The 14,710-nt window shown below is 34.3% G+C and overlaps 1 protein-coding gene across 3 annotated transcripts in view; it reads right to left on the bottom strand.

Moving 5' to 3' along the window:
- Nucleotides 1–14,710, bottom strand: part of LOC149774485 (multifunctional protein CAD-like) — a 163,181-nt gene that overhangs the window by 146,654 nt on the left and 1,817 nt on the right. For 2 of the 3 annotated variants that reach the window (XM_089945159.1, XM_089945161.1), the window contains exons 1-5: nucleotides 12,893–12,990; nucleotides 12,633–12,766; nucleotides 9,944–10,213; nucleotides 5,470–5,528; nucleotides 1,316–1,399 (exon numbers count right to left, since the gene is read on the bottom strand). In XM_089945159.1, the coding sequence (XP_089801285.1) occupies nucleotides 1,316–1,399; nucleotides 5,470–5,528; nucleotides 9,944–10,213; nucleotides 12,633–12,720 (501 nt within the window). In that variant the 5' untranslated portion in view covers nucleotides 12,721–12,766; nucleotides 12,893–12,990. Of the gene's footprint in view, nucleotides 1–1,315; nucleotides 1,400–5,469; nucleotides 5,529–9,943; nucleotides 10,214–12,632; nucleotides 12,767–12,892; nucleotides 12,991–14,710 lie in introns of those variants that run through there. The other variant, XM_089945160.1, reaches the window with a different exon arrangement.

The raw sequence follows: 14,710 nt of genomic DNA, 5'->3' as shown, positions 1-14,710 counted from the left end.
TACACTTTTCCACCACCATGTTGGCCTGATGTGATGCTAGACTGGTTTTCATATCTTCCATTTAAGGAAAGATACGGATATCGAGCCGACTCGAAAATAAAAGTCTACTAGATGAATCTAACCCACTGGGTGTTTGAATTAACTCAGCATATATGTTTATTGCAAGCAACCAAATAATCCATACTGCACCCTCCAAATATTCTGGTTAGAATTCGATAAATGTAACTCGCAATCAGTTTAGTTACTACTCTTTTGGATTGAATGTATGTGTATGTTGGGGTTTAACAGCAAACCTTCCCAGGTACATTAGAACCCTGCCTTTGACACCCCGTTTCAGATGGAGTATATGTACATGTTGGGGTTTAACAGCAAACCTTTCCAGCAGCATTAGAACCCTGCCTTTGGTACCCCCTTTTAGATGGAATGTATGTGTATGTTGGGGTTTAACAGCAAACCTTCCCAGGAGCATTAGAACCCTGCCTTTGACACCCTCTTTTGGACTGAATGTATGTATATGTTGGGGTTTAACAGCACATCAATATAAAAATGAATACATGATGCTGATAAAAAGTTCTAACGAAAATGACCAATTGCATAAAAGCTTTAAGAAGATAAACCCATCCAAATGAAAGTAAACCTGAAGTACAACCAGATAAAGACAAGAGTAACAAGGTAATATTCTTTAGAATGTCATGTGATTTTCGATTTTTAACATAGCTTTAACAATTTTTCGGTCATATTGCTATGATGTCAGCAATATGGCAGTTTATAGTGATGTCTAGCACTGGGGAATCATGCCGCACACTTGTAGCATGATGTCCCACCCAGTCACATTATACTAACACTTGGCCAACCAGTCCTAACACTAACTTCTTAATGCTGAACACCCAGCAAGGCAACTGTAAGTACCATTTTTGCAAGCCTTTGGTATGACTTGGACGGGGATCGAACCCACGACATCCCACATCCGAGGCGGATACTATAACCACTAGTCCACGGGAGCAGTCTTTAAAATGTATAATGTATAAAACAATAAAATGTAAAGGCAAAAATATAAACCCTTAATTATATTTGTCACAACCGGAAATAGCATTTTTAAGCCATGGAATTTTAAGCCAGGTTGTTAAATGAATTAACAAAAAAGTGGTTTAGGTGAGATACGGTAAAGGATTAATGGACAGACAGGTGTAGAATAATATCGCTATGGGATTCTTTAAAGCATTGGGATATATTCTAAACACTTATTCTACATATAATATATATTCTATACTGTGCTTTGCACTCATGTAGAAAATACGCTTATTGTTTGGACTACCTTAGTAGACACTTCTGCCACAAGATGAAGCTCATTTGGATTCATAAATGGGATCTTCTCTGGATCATCATCACCCATGACAACCTGATAAAAACAAAAATATGCCATATTTGATATTGTGATTTCTCCAGAATCATCTCAGAGGCAAATTCCTGCTCTGGAATTTTCATACAGGAGGCTTTTAATAACCAGAAAAAACAATGAAAGTGTTCCACTGCACTCACTGGAAGAATGCTTTTAATAACCAGAAAAATCAGTGAAAGCGTTCCACTGCTCTCACTGGAAGAATGCTTTTATTAACCAGAATAAAAACAGTGAAAGCGTTCCACTGCTCTCACTGGAAGAATGCTTTTAATAACCAGAATAAAAACAGTGAAAGTGTTCCACTGCTCTCACTGGAAGAATGCTTTTAATAACCAGAAAAAGCAGTGAAAGCATTCCACTGCACTCACTGGAAGAATGCTTTTAATAACCAGAAAAAACAATGAAAGTGTTCCACTGCTCTCACTGGAAGAATGCTTTTAATAACCAGAAAAAGCAGTGAGGTGTCCCAATGCTCAAAAGTAAAATACCAGAACAAGTGTTTCTTTTTGGAGTTTTCTAAAAATCAAGCACTTTCTCAAGCTATTTAATGTGGTTTAATACAACTCATGACCCTAACAAATGCATACAAAAGGATGGTAGATGGCAAATTTTACCTTCATTATGCAATTATTTTTCTTTATTATGGTTGGAAAATGTTGAAAGACACCCTTAATTATGGAATTGTTTTTGGGGGAGGTGGAAGGGGAGATGGAAAATGTCAAAAAGTTACCTTCATGGGACAACTTTTTCTTTACTAACTGCATCAACAGCACAATCAAGATTTCCAATCCAACACTGAAAATGTCACAGCTTAAGTGCATCACTTAATTTAACAATGTCTGCTTTATTCAAAAGGTCAAACAATGTACACAGCTTAATCAAGAGATTGGCTAAAGAACTAGAGGCATTACTGCAATTAAGCACCCCTTTTCCTGTAGTACAAATTTTGTTACATTTAAGTATTACAATTCAGTATTTCATACAAATGAAAACTAAAATCTACATATTGGCATGTTTGAGAATTAATGTACACATAAAATATAAATAGTGAAAATAAACCCACAATATTAAAAATGAGTTTTGCTTAAAATCTGTTATACTACTGTAGTCCCCCTCTTGAAAGGCCCCCCTGACCAGTGGCCACCCGCTCCTTACGGCCAGAATCTGTTGGCACCAATGGGTTTGTGTTCAAAAGTACCCCTCACGAAAGGTCACCCGGCTAATGCAACCATCATATTAGTGCAATAATATCAAATTTACCCCTCACAAGCGGCCGCATTTTATTTTAATATGTATCCAGAACCAGTATTTTATTCATGACGTGTGTAAAGTAATCCGATTTCTGTTTCCCGATCTATGGTTTTCATTACTGAAAGAAGTGTTGACTAAAGTACATGTACCACTAAGGTTAATATTATATCATTTACGCCTCAAGAGAAGCCACATTTATTCCATAAAGCCAAGAAAGACTCAAATTTTAATCCATACAAAAGGGTAAGTACATGTAATCCAATTAGCCATACTGCTGTGTTATCATAATATGTCCAGTTTAGTCACTCTGATAATTGTTAAGATTACAATTATTTAACAGTAGTAACAGCTGAGATGTGGCAGCATCAATGTACAATACACAAGTCAGCAGGAAAATGGTTTGGTAGCCTTTATGGCTTCCCTCAGTAAGATGTTGAGCTTGTTCACTTTGATAATTAGTGGCTATTACTAATGACAACAGTTGTCAAAATTACAAATCCTAACGGCAGCGAGGTCAAATCCGCGTGACTTTAATGGTACATATCGAAGCCATTTTGGCTTCTCTCACTTACTGTAAAGAAATGTAAAACACAATAGGGTACCAGACTGTGACTAACGAATCACGTGACAAGATCACTTCCTTTAAAATCACATGCAATTTGTTTAAATGCATAAAAAATTGTTTTATCAGTATTGTAGTTGGTAACATAACTTACTGCAAAAAGATCAACATGTCATCGAGGAAAAGAAAATATCTTAATTTAAAAGAGAAAGTGAAAGAAATTCAACTGACCAAGAAGTTCAGGGTGGTGGGGGTGGTCAAGGATCCTTGCAGAAAACTAATGTCGGAAAGACTCAGATAAACAATATCGTGAAAGATAAGGAAACAATTCTGCAGAAGTGGGAAGGTGAAATGGACGGAGAAAGGAAGATTGTTTGAGCCAGGAGATGACTGTTTCCTGATTTGAATGACAAGAAAAAGCAACAATTTTGTCAGTTGAAATTTACCGCAAGTAACAGATGGTTGCACAGATTTCAAGTGCGACACAATATTAAGTGTTCTGTCCTTAGTGGAGAATCAGCTGATGTTAATACTGTAATTGTCAAAGATTGGAACAAAAGATGAAACAATATATGCAGGGGATATGACAGCAATGATATTTTTAATTGTGCCGAGACTAATTTGTTTTTTAGACTGTTACCAACAAAGTGACAGATGATGTGATCTGTAACATAATTATAAAGACAGTTTTAAAACTATATAAATGATTATTCATAACAGTCTTTTGAAAATGATGAAACAGGTTCACAACATGCATTTGATTTTTTAATGAAAATATTAAATTTTAGAATTAAATGACTTTCTTCATGTGTATTTACTATTCGCACTGTCATCCCCTCTAGAAAGGCCACCCTCATTCTAAGGCCACTTTCCTGCTGCAATAGAGGTGGCCTTATAAGAGGGGGACTACTGTATTCACTAGTATAAATTGCTTAGTGCCTTTTTTAGCAAGTAAGGAGGAGTTTATACACATAAGCTGTGCGTGTTATTGAATTAAAACGTTTTGTTAATGGAAAAAAATGAGGGAAATAATCAGGACCTAATGAACTTTCTGAATAATGATTTTTAAGTATAAACGTGTAAAGAATGTAGGAATTCATCTGGACAACAGTTTCAAGATTCCAGCTTAAAATATTGTATGAGGCCTAAGTTTAAATCACATTATATTTGACCATTTTTCATAGGTCTAATTCTAGGAAAATTAACACCATTTACCAATCATATTCATTTTATTTTAATTAGTTTTTTAAAATGTGATCCTTGGTATAAATTATGAATCATTCTTTGTGTCGCTTAACACATGAACCCCTGGAGCTTTTTGTCATTTTTGCCTGAAAATTGAGTAGGAAACACATTTTGAAAGTTATTTCTGAATAGACTCAAAAACACCAAATCCCCGGTCATCTTTCAATAACTAACTGCCTAGATGTGTTAGAAACATCATTTTTAGTTGGCTATTTGACTCGCGCATGAGCAGAAGGGTAAACGTTAGACTATTTTTTTTGCTAAACGAAGCCATTATTTTTGTATGGAGACCACTCTTTATCCCAAATGCCCATCTTATCCTACTTTTTGCAAAGTCTCATCTGTCTGTTTGCAGTTCATACTGGTTTGCCTTAGATCTGAGACCAAAAAGTCTAAAATCCATACACAAAATCGGATTTCAACCACGGGCGAATGTTGGGTAAAAAAAAGTAGGGTACAAAAAATGAGGTTTTTCTATCTGTAGTTTGTAGTGCAACTGGATATTCCAGATTATTTGGTAACATTGTTGAGCTACATCTGTCGACCTTTCTATAATACCACAATATAATGCTGAGCCCCTAGTGAGGCAGCTGTTAGTACATTTTTAGAAGTCTTTGGTATGACTCGGCCGGGGTTCAAACCCACGACCTCCCGCATCCGGGGCGGATGCTCTAACCACTAGGCCACTGGAGCGGTCAAGATTGCAGCTCTTGGATGTCAGAGCAGCAACATATTTATTTAAGACCAACTAGTAGTTTAGACAAAACACTGAATGAGCAATGGCCATCCCACAAGCTCTTCTGGTCTATGAATATTAAGCCAAAAATTATATAAAACTTCACTATAGTGTAAATTTCTTGAAGTAATGAAATGATGAACTTCAAACATGAATGCTAAAAATATAAATATTAATGTCAACTTCATCTATTGGATTATATTAGAATAGGCAAGCATGATTTGAAAGAATGAATGCCTCGTTAAAAAGTGGAATGTTCAGTATGCCTGTACTTACCTTTCCCAGCATAGTTCCCTTCTCTCTGATTTTCTTTGTTAACATTCTTGTATCCAATCCTGAAAGAAATGAAATAGAAAAATTCTAATTTGAGAATATACTGCATTAATGAAGGTCCCAATCTGTGTATATAGTTCAGTAACAGTGAATAAAGGCACAGCAGATTACGCCAAGAAACAACTCTGACATTAAACATAACAGTAAAGCCTGTCTTGAAAAACCCATTGTCTTGAAAAACCCATTTGTCTAATAATAATAATATTAATAATAACCACCTTATTTAAAGAGGGTAACACAAATAGCTAAGAACTAATCTACCTTGAGGCCCTCATACAAAGGAACTTATTTATTTTAGCTGCATAAAATGAACAGATTCATAGCACATGGATATACTGATCATATAGTGTTGTAACCCATCATGAAAGACCACCTATAGTGTGACCCCACTATAACATGATGGTCAGGGTCCAAAGAACCGGACCATTTTATGGAACAACTCTGATGGACCAAACAAACACCCATTTGTTATTTCGGTGGCAAAGATAAGTATTATGTACAAACTGAAATAAAAGACATGGCATACCATACAGAAGAAACATATGAAGATACATAACTGCCTCAAATTTATTGGACTTGTCTGTCGTATATTGTTCTTCCCTGCCAGGCTTTGTTTATAAATGATGACATTGTTGAATCTCTGTTTATGTTTTGTAGTACAATTTCTTACAAACTGCAGACATGTTTCCTTTTACATCATAGCACGTTGTGTCATTAAGCATTATCGAGGAATTTATACAATAATCTTCAATGGACTTTTGATGGACAAGTCCAAAATAAAGTGAATAAATGCCATTTAAAGGTATGTGTAATCAAATTCTCCAAATAAAAAACACTTATAGCAGCAAAAAGTGACTTAGAGCATGTACAAACCCCAATAACTTTGGTCAAAACAGAAATCAACAAAAGATTTCAGTTGAGTGGGGAATTAACAAATGATCTGCTTCCACCTCAAGCCAGTTAATAAATTTAATTATCTTGGGCGTCGGTTCTCAATTTTTACTGATCATAACACTATTTGTTCTGAGCCTCACAGCCCAGTTTCCACATTCTGAAAGTTCTGCAACCCTTTAAAACTCCTGGCAACCCTCTGGAATGTTCTCACAACCCTGTTTTAGGCCAGGACCTGAAGACTGGGAACCAATGAACTAGGGTTTCAGACCATCTTTCTGTATATTGCATGGCCTCGTATTAATAAAACCTGGTCTATCTTTATGGCAGTAATTTTACTGCCAAAGTGAACATTTTGGTATTTAATTCCACGTGTACACTATTTTGGGCAGAGTAACGTAATCTGCTGTAAACTGTAAAAGTCCTTTATTAGACTGGTCACAGACCTATACATATCTTTAACATTTCGATTGGCTTAGCCTCGTCACATATGAAAACTCACCTCTTAAACAGTAAATTATCTAGGATTTTCTTCCAAACGGGAAATATAATTCCCCTCTCGCAGTTTTGTTAGTCATGATTCAAGTGTTTAAGGAGGGCAGTTATTCTAACAGTAAGAATAGACCCTTCACAGTATGTTTCAAGAAACCTAATGAATTAATTATCTTCATTTTATTGGCACAGCTCCAGTGGTCATGTTATATGACAAAGGCAGTACTTCATATTCACTGGTGATAATCAATGAAAGCATTTCACTGCACACTTATTAAAGGTCACTCACCATATTTACCGTATATATTGGGAGACGATAAAATAGTTAAATTTTTTTCCTGTTCCAGAACTTATGGTGAAACTTTTTCACCTAAAACACATGTTCCAAGACTTGAGAAACGAAATAAATTTGTATTGCATTTCTGCCCCCTCCTCACTGCAATAAAACAAACAAAATGATTATTGGATAATAAAAAGAAAGAAACTAACCTTGTATTGCTATCATTTATTACTTTTTTTTATAACATGAACATTAAAGAATAAAATATAACCACAAAATCTGTACATGTAGCATAGGCTTCCATACTGTAGCGTTCATCACTTGTCCCACAACACACGTCTGTCAGTGACATGAACATCGAGAATCAAATCGTGTTTGGTTGTGCTCAAAGGTTTGAATGTTATCCAACTGAAAAGTGGATCCAACAAATTTTCAAACGAGAAGGAAATAATCAACCGATATCTTGAAGACTACTGTCATCACACGGAGTTAGGTGCAAAATAATCAAGACAAATTATATCCAGGTCTACTGTATGACAGCATCTTGCAAATAAAATCATTATTTGAAAACACATTCACTTGAGTGCATGTGACCTCTTTTTGCCAGCACACATTACAAAAGTATCATTAAAGCAAGTTATTGCAGTGTTTATTATTTACCCACAGACAACAATGCTCCATTCTATTGATTATAACTACAGATGTCAAGAACACAGAAGCCCAGATGTTGAATAAATACAACTGGCAGTGAGCAGTAAACTCCTTTGAATTTACCGACAGGACATCAAAGACAAAGGTTATTTTTATTACAAAGCAAGCCATCTTTGGATACACTGGAGCCATTTTTTTTTAAAAAGGATATAAATAAAAAGGTTATTTACTGCAAAGCTTGCCAACATCAAAAGCCGACTTTTGATTCATTTAAGGGTGTCAAATTTTTTATTTTTTTTAATACACAAAGATGGTCGTGATAAGGAAGCTAACTTTGGTTCCTGTTCACCAGTATTCATAGGAATTTTAAAATAACAATGGAACAAAGCAAGATGACTTTGGATCCTTTGAAGCCATGTTTTTTAAAGGACATCAATACAGAGGTTATATTTTTGCAAAGCAAGCTGACATCAGAAGCCAACTTTGGATTCTTTTAAGTGAGCAGATTTATTTGGGAATATACAAAAACAACCAAGTTATGGAAGCTAACTTTGGTTCCTTTTCACCGGTATCCATGGGAATTGTAAAAATGTAAACAATGGAACAATGTTTAAGTGACACAATATAGTGCTTCATGACACAGCATCATCCAGAATATTTGGAGAAAATAAAATGTGATAAATTTGTGAAAGCCAAAAGCAGATTTCTCCAACAATATGATCATTAACATAGATGAAATTAAAGTGTACTTTGATTGCATTCCCAGACAGATACACAATAAAATGGGAGTCAAAAGTGTGAGAATTGGCAAGATTGGTGCAGATTTGAAAGAATCACTTTAGTCCTTGCAGTTTCTGTTTCAGGTGATGTGTTGCCTCTAAAAAGAAATTGCAGCATGAGAAAACTAAAACAAATATTCATGCACCAAAAGAATGGATTGTACATGTGCAGGAGAAGGGTTGTGTTGATGAGATGCTGCTGCAGTGGATAAAGGAGTTTTATCTCAATTAGAGTTTAATATTTTTTAAAATAAAATTTCAGTTAAGAGTGCATTTTCCAACATGTAATTTTTGAATCATTTAAAAGGTGTCCTACAACTTGCAATGTCCCAGAACAGTGCACAAAAAGAAATTACTTTTAAAATTAATTTATGGTGTTCCAACTAATACAGTGTCGCAACTAATACGGTAAATACTTGTCTGCCTCAGTAAGGCAGTTTATTTTTTTTCCTTAAGACTGATCAGTTTTCAGCAAGGTGTAACAAAATATCAACAACTGCTATTGTAAAGCTGGAAAACGTAATTAAAAGTTTTACGCAGCGATGATAAACATCATACAAAGTACGCATGGACTATTTACCTCTAGTAGAGTTGCGCAAAGTTTAGTTCCAAACCATAGCAACTCAATGACTTGTTGCTATCTCAACTTGACATAATTCTTGGAAAGTCTTTTTCCATTTCACATGACGACAGCGATCATATCTCCCACCACAAGGCATACTCAAATTGGCATGTGATATCCAATAAATGTAATGGTGTCCTTTCCAGCATTTATTCATAAGAATCTGAATACTCCTTTTTTAATCTTCTGTGTTAATTATTAACTCTTTTTTATAAGTTTATTTTCCCTTTCTTCTTAGACATGCATCGCTTTTTAAACAAGCTTCTATAGTCAAGAGTTTGATCATGCAGACCCTTTGCACAAATAAATAGGCGCAGTTTAAAGCATCTGGGATGCTGCTGTAAAGTTAGTCTGATTCCCTGATTTATTTCACTAATCCTAATATGAAACCCATATCAACTGATTATCAAAATTTTTGCCAACCATAATTTTCCATAGTTTTTGCTTGCATGCCGTAAAACCATACTTTAAGGGTAATTTTGTTAAGACTTATGGCAAAATCATAAGAGTTGGCAGGTCTGTAAATATAGTAGCAAGCATTAATTATGATGGTTGATTATATGTAAATAATACATTACCTAAAAAATAAACCAACATGCATTAACTAATCTGAGCAGCACAATATTGCAATTCTCACCCAAACTTCAAAACAAAAAGAAACAACGATGCACAAAACAAAACTTCTGGAACATGAAATTATACCAAAAATGCCAGGAATATTCCGTTCTTGAAGCCATACGGACAATGACTTGGTGGCACTCCAATGACTGTACTCCTCTGTAAGGTCACCAATAATGAGAGCTGCCACATGAATCTGCTTAGATTCAAACCACTGGGACATGCCATACTTATCACCCCATTCCTCTGTAATCCCATAATTCCCTATTAGTGGATATGTTAGGATAAGTATCTGCTTCCTGTAGGAAGGATCTGTTAGAGATTCAGGATAGCCAACCATTCCAGTCTGGAACACTGAAAAAAAGTTAGAAAAAATACAAGATTATAACCGAGATACTTAAAGGGTTGTTGAAATTGGATTCTTCTGATTTACATGTGCAGACCATGTATTACAGCTGACAGGAGTTGTCAGAGAGTAATAAAAAGTTGCAGAGGGCTTTCTGTTAATAAAAAGATTCATTCAGTGGCTTACACGTGCGCCTTTTTTTGTTCAGTATCGTAAATACTTGCTCATAAAACAAGTCCATTTGCAAACTGCAGACCAGACATGCCAGTGCATTAATGCACCAGCAGATGTGGGTCCATACAGTTATGAATAATCCAAAGAATAAAGACAACACTGAATCTGACCTGCAGGTGCATTTTACTATGGCAGATCATCAGGGTTTTTGTTGCTTTAAGTTTTACTCAACTTATAAGCTAGTATGTTTTTTTTTAAACACAACATGAATTATATCCAGTATTAACACAGGAAAAGAAAGTCTACTTTATTATATACCAATATATGCTACTGAATCAAAGCTCCCCGTTTCATACCAAACCCATGATCTGTATGAATGCTCATCTCAATATCACATTTATCGACTGACTGATCACAAAAAATATCAACCTTCTGGGACAAAAGAATCTGGCCAAACAATTTTACCCAATCTGACTAAAACTGTTGTGCACCTGGTTGTTCATGCTGTTATCATACTAATAAATGAGACCATACTTAAAGCAAAAAGTGATGGGTGAGAAATTCCATGCCTGTAAGGTAATGCAGTTTCCATTTATTGTGCAGACTTACCAAATGACTCTTCTTGCTACAAATGGCACAATAATAATGCTTCACATTAAGTATCCCATATGCCCTTCAGGTGGCACTCTACAGTTTCGTATTTTGCATAAGGTTAGGATTTTAAAGAAAAAGAATTTCCCCCATTTTCCTCACTGGTTATACTGGCTATTTAAAAAAGACCTTGTATATCTTAGGTATTATTCAAAGAACCTTTAATTCCCTCTATTCTGGTGTATGATTGATGGGTGTACTATGATTATAGAGTATACAGCTTGGCCTTACTTCAAATGTGCACCTTTCAAAAAAGTGCTAGCTCTACTTGGTCATTTTCACATCCTGAACTTCAGAGGTAAATTGTATAAAAAAGATGATAATTTTTTTTTACATTTTATATATTTGGTAATTCATTCATTGCACTTTCAGAAGCTGGTCTTGTCTAGTCTGGCAAAATTCATTTTCCCTATTTTAATAGCTGCTATGTATAGTGTACTTTAGACTAATTCAAGCTGATTTTTTAACACAAGGGAGCAGTAATTTTAGTTAGCAGTGTGCTTAAATCATGTAAAATTTCCAAAAGTACAATATCTAAGAAATATCATCCACATTACATTACTCTAGCATATAGGTATGCCAACATTCTCTCCATTGTGCATGTTTTAAATGCAAACTACTTTACCTTACATATGTCACTCTCTCTAAAGTACATATTAATTGGTGAGCACCCCCTCATGTGATCACACATTACCCCAGACTGTCCCACATTGTTCTCTTAATTTTTAAGATATGTTTTTTCTCCCTAATTTTAACTTCACTGATGGACAAAAAATACCTTACTAATTGTTAAAAAAAAGGTGGGTTTTTTCCCATAAATAATTGTTCTTTAATAAATTTTAATGCGCTTCCCTCATTTCTTGTTTTGCTACATGTCCAAATAGTTACCTGAAAAATAGTTCTAATGGCTACTGAAAGCACACACACACCATTACAACCATTCATTATCAACTTTTCCGTTAGCTTAGTATTTGGGTCTTATTCTTAGAAGCATTTATTTATACTTGGTTTTGTCAATAAATATTCTAAATTGTTGCATAAGCAACAATTTAGCAAAAAAATTTTATTATCTGATTATATATATATATATATACATATATACATATATATATATATATATATATCTACAAATGTTAATATTTTGGGGACAACTTTTTCAAACATGGATCAAATAAATGAAAATTCGCAATGAATATTTAGTACACCTGGTACAATGGTACATGTTCTTTAAAACTAAAACAAAATCAACAGGCTTCACACATGTACGAAAATGCAAAAAAAATTTACAAAAATTAACAGTTTCTTAATTGTATTTTCATCATACAAAAACGGCAACGATACCATCATGCCAAACAAATGTGCACTGCATTACTGGCGTTTATTATCTAAACTATAACAATGCAAAATACATTTATGCGATAAAGTTGTACAAAGATTTTAAAAGAATCTATTTGTAGTGAAGTGGAAAATTGGCGAATTATTATTAATAATAATAATAATAATAATAATAATAATAATATTATTATTATTATCATTATTATAGGGGTGGGTGTATTTTTGTGTGTCAATGTACAATGCACGATGTTGTAAGGAATTGCATACCAACTTCTCCTGGTGCAGAGATATTGGCACCGAAACCTTCTCCTTCAAAGCTGGAACCATCTTCAAGAATTAGAGTAGCTTTTCCCATTTATGCGTAGGCCTAGTTACCAACGGATAGACACGTGCTGGTACAACTGTAAAAAACGATATTTTTCAGTCTTTATCTAATGTGAACCATTTTGACATCAATCAAATGTAAGTTGGAAGTTTCAAATAATTTACCTAAATGACTTAAATGGACAAAGGAACAATATACGTACCATGCAATAATTTATTTAGTCAAACAGTTGATAATGTTTCGTACAGCAAAATCCGGCTATTTATGTCTTAAGGTGCACGCAGAGTCGTAGCCTGGTTCCCGGCCCAACTCAAGGTACGACGTATATTCGGACCAAATTACGGACTGATTCGGACAAAAAGCCAACCTGATTCTGACCATATTACGGACTGATTCGAAAGTTTTGTCTTAGATATAAGTACCATTACATTCGTTTCAAATATGACATTTCTAAATATTTCCCGGGTACGTCCAGCTGTTAAAAACTTCATAATGGCATTTTCATGTATACGGAAAATGAATTAAATAAAGTAAAACTCTCTTGAAATGCCAGTTTAAAAGTAAAACATTATCTAAAAAAAAGGCAGTCCATTCTTGGTTGTGCAAAATCGAAATAGTTTACTTTATTGTATTGATAAATAATGCAGCCACTAATGAAAAAAAAACCTGTTTGTTCAATAGCCACAGCAGACTCTGCACAACTACCAACCGGGCCAGCTCTCATGGGTGCACTTCCATCGTCTCTCGAGACTAACGGAAGCCAAATTCAATAAACATCGCCATCAGTAGGCCCCTAATTAATTTTCAAACAATACTTGTAAGATCACCTGACCATCAATATGATAGATACGTCTGATCATTGACTAAAACGTTTTTGTTATCATGTTCTGATCTGTTGAATTTAATACCATTCATGAATACAAAACGTAATGCCGACTTGAGATGACTTTGTAATCTTTAGTTACATGGACATGTTATTATATTATATATGTATTAATACGATACAAGAAATATTAGGATGTCAAGAAATAAGGAATTGTATACGTGCTTAAATGATATATTTACGTTCATTGATGTTTGCTACATTTTCAGTGGTTAAAATGAAACTAAAATAAGCTGTTTGCTGCTTAGGTATTTTACTCGCAAGATTTAAAAAAAATGCGATAATAGTCAAGTACGTTTTAATAGTGTCTTACTCAACAATTACTCTTTAAATTCAATGAGAAATCGATACAAGTTATTGATCAATTATATAAACTACTGTTTTACAGTGATGAATGTCAGCCGTAACAGTCCGATTTGTGACAAGTTTCTAAATGTTTTTCAACCATATTAATTTTACAAAATAACTTTATGTTTTATTATTGTCAACTTTGAATTTTATTTGCCTTGAAATAATAAATCTGAATATGTTCGATCATGTCTATTTTGCTCTAATTTCGGATGGAAATTTACGAAGAAATTAACTGGATATCAAATTTTGCATTTTCTAAATATGTTTTGAAAATAGTGATAACTACTTAGATAAATTAGGTATGAGTGTGTCATTGTTTTTCTCAAAATATTTCACATCGTCCGAATCAGCTTGTCATTTGGTTATAATCAGCCCGCGTACGAACACCGTTGCATTCGTATGACCTTGATTAGTTCGGTGCTGCATCATAATGTAATGTTTGCACCTCACATCGTCAAACTTGACAAGACTTTTATATATATATATAAAAATGTATAAAGGTACTAATTTTGAGAAGTTTTAGGCTTGGTCTTCAGTCATGATTACGATACTATTTATGGTAGCAAATTCAAGAGAAAAATCAGAATTTTTAACTCTCCGTTCTTGAGTATGGTAGTAGATAAGTATATTCATACTGATTTCTACTGCTTCTTTTGCTCTAATTAATCTGTAGCATAGTACGTTTGGCTTTTATTAGACCTTTAAGGAAACACATTAATATATTTTTCAGTCTACGGATTTAAATGGGTTTCAAGACAATTTATTTAACACCGATGTCATACTTCC

Source organism: Sinohyriopsis cumingii, unplaced genomic scaffold (genome assembly GCF_028554795.1).
Source record: "Sinohyriopsis cumingii isolate HCF-2022 unplaced genomic scaffold, ASM2855479v2 utg000229l, whole genome shotgun sequence".
Lineage (NCBI taxonomy): Eukaryota > Metazoa > Mollusca > Bivalvia > Unionida > Unionidae > Sinohyriopsis > Sinohyriopsis cumingii.
The sequence above is the reverse complement of the archived record's forward strand: the minus strand, read 5'-3'. Positions and strand labels throughout refer to the sequence as shown.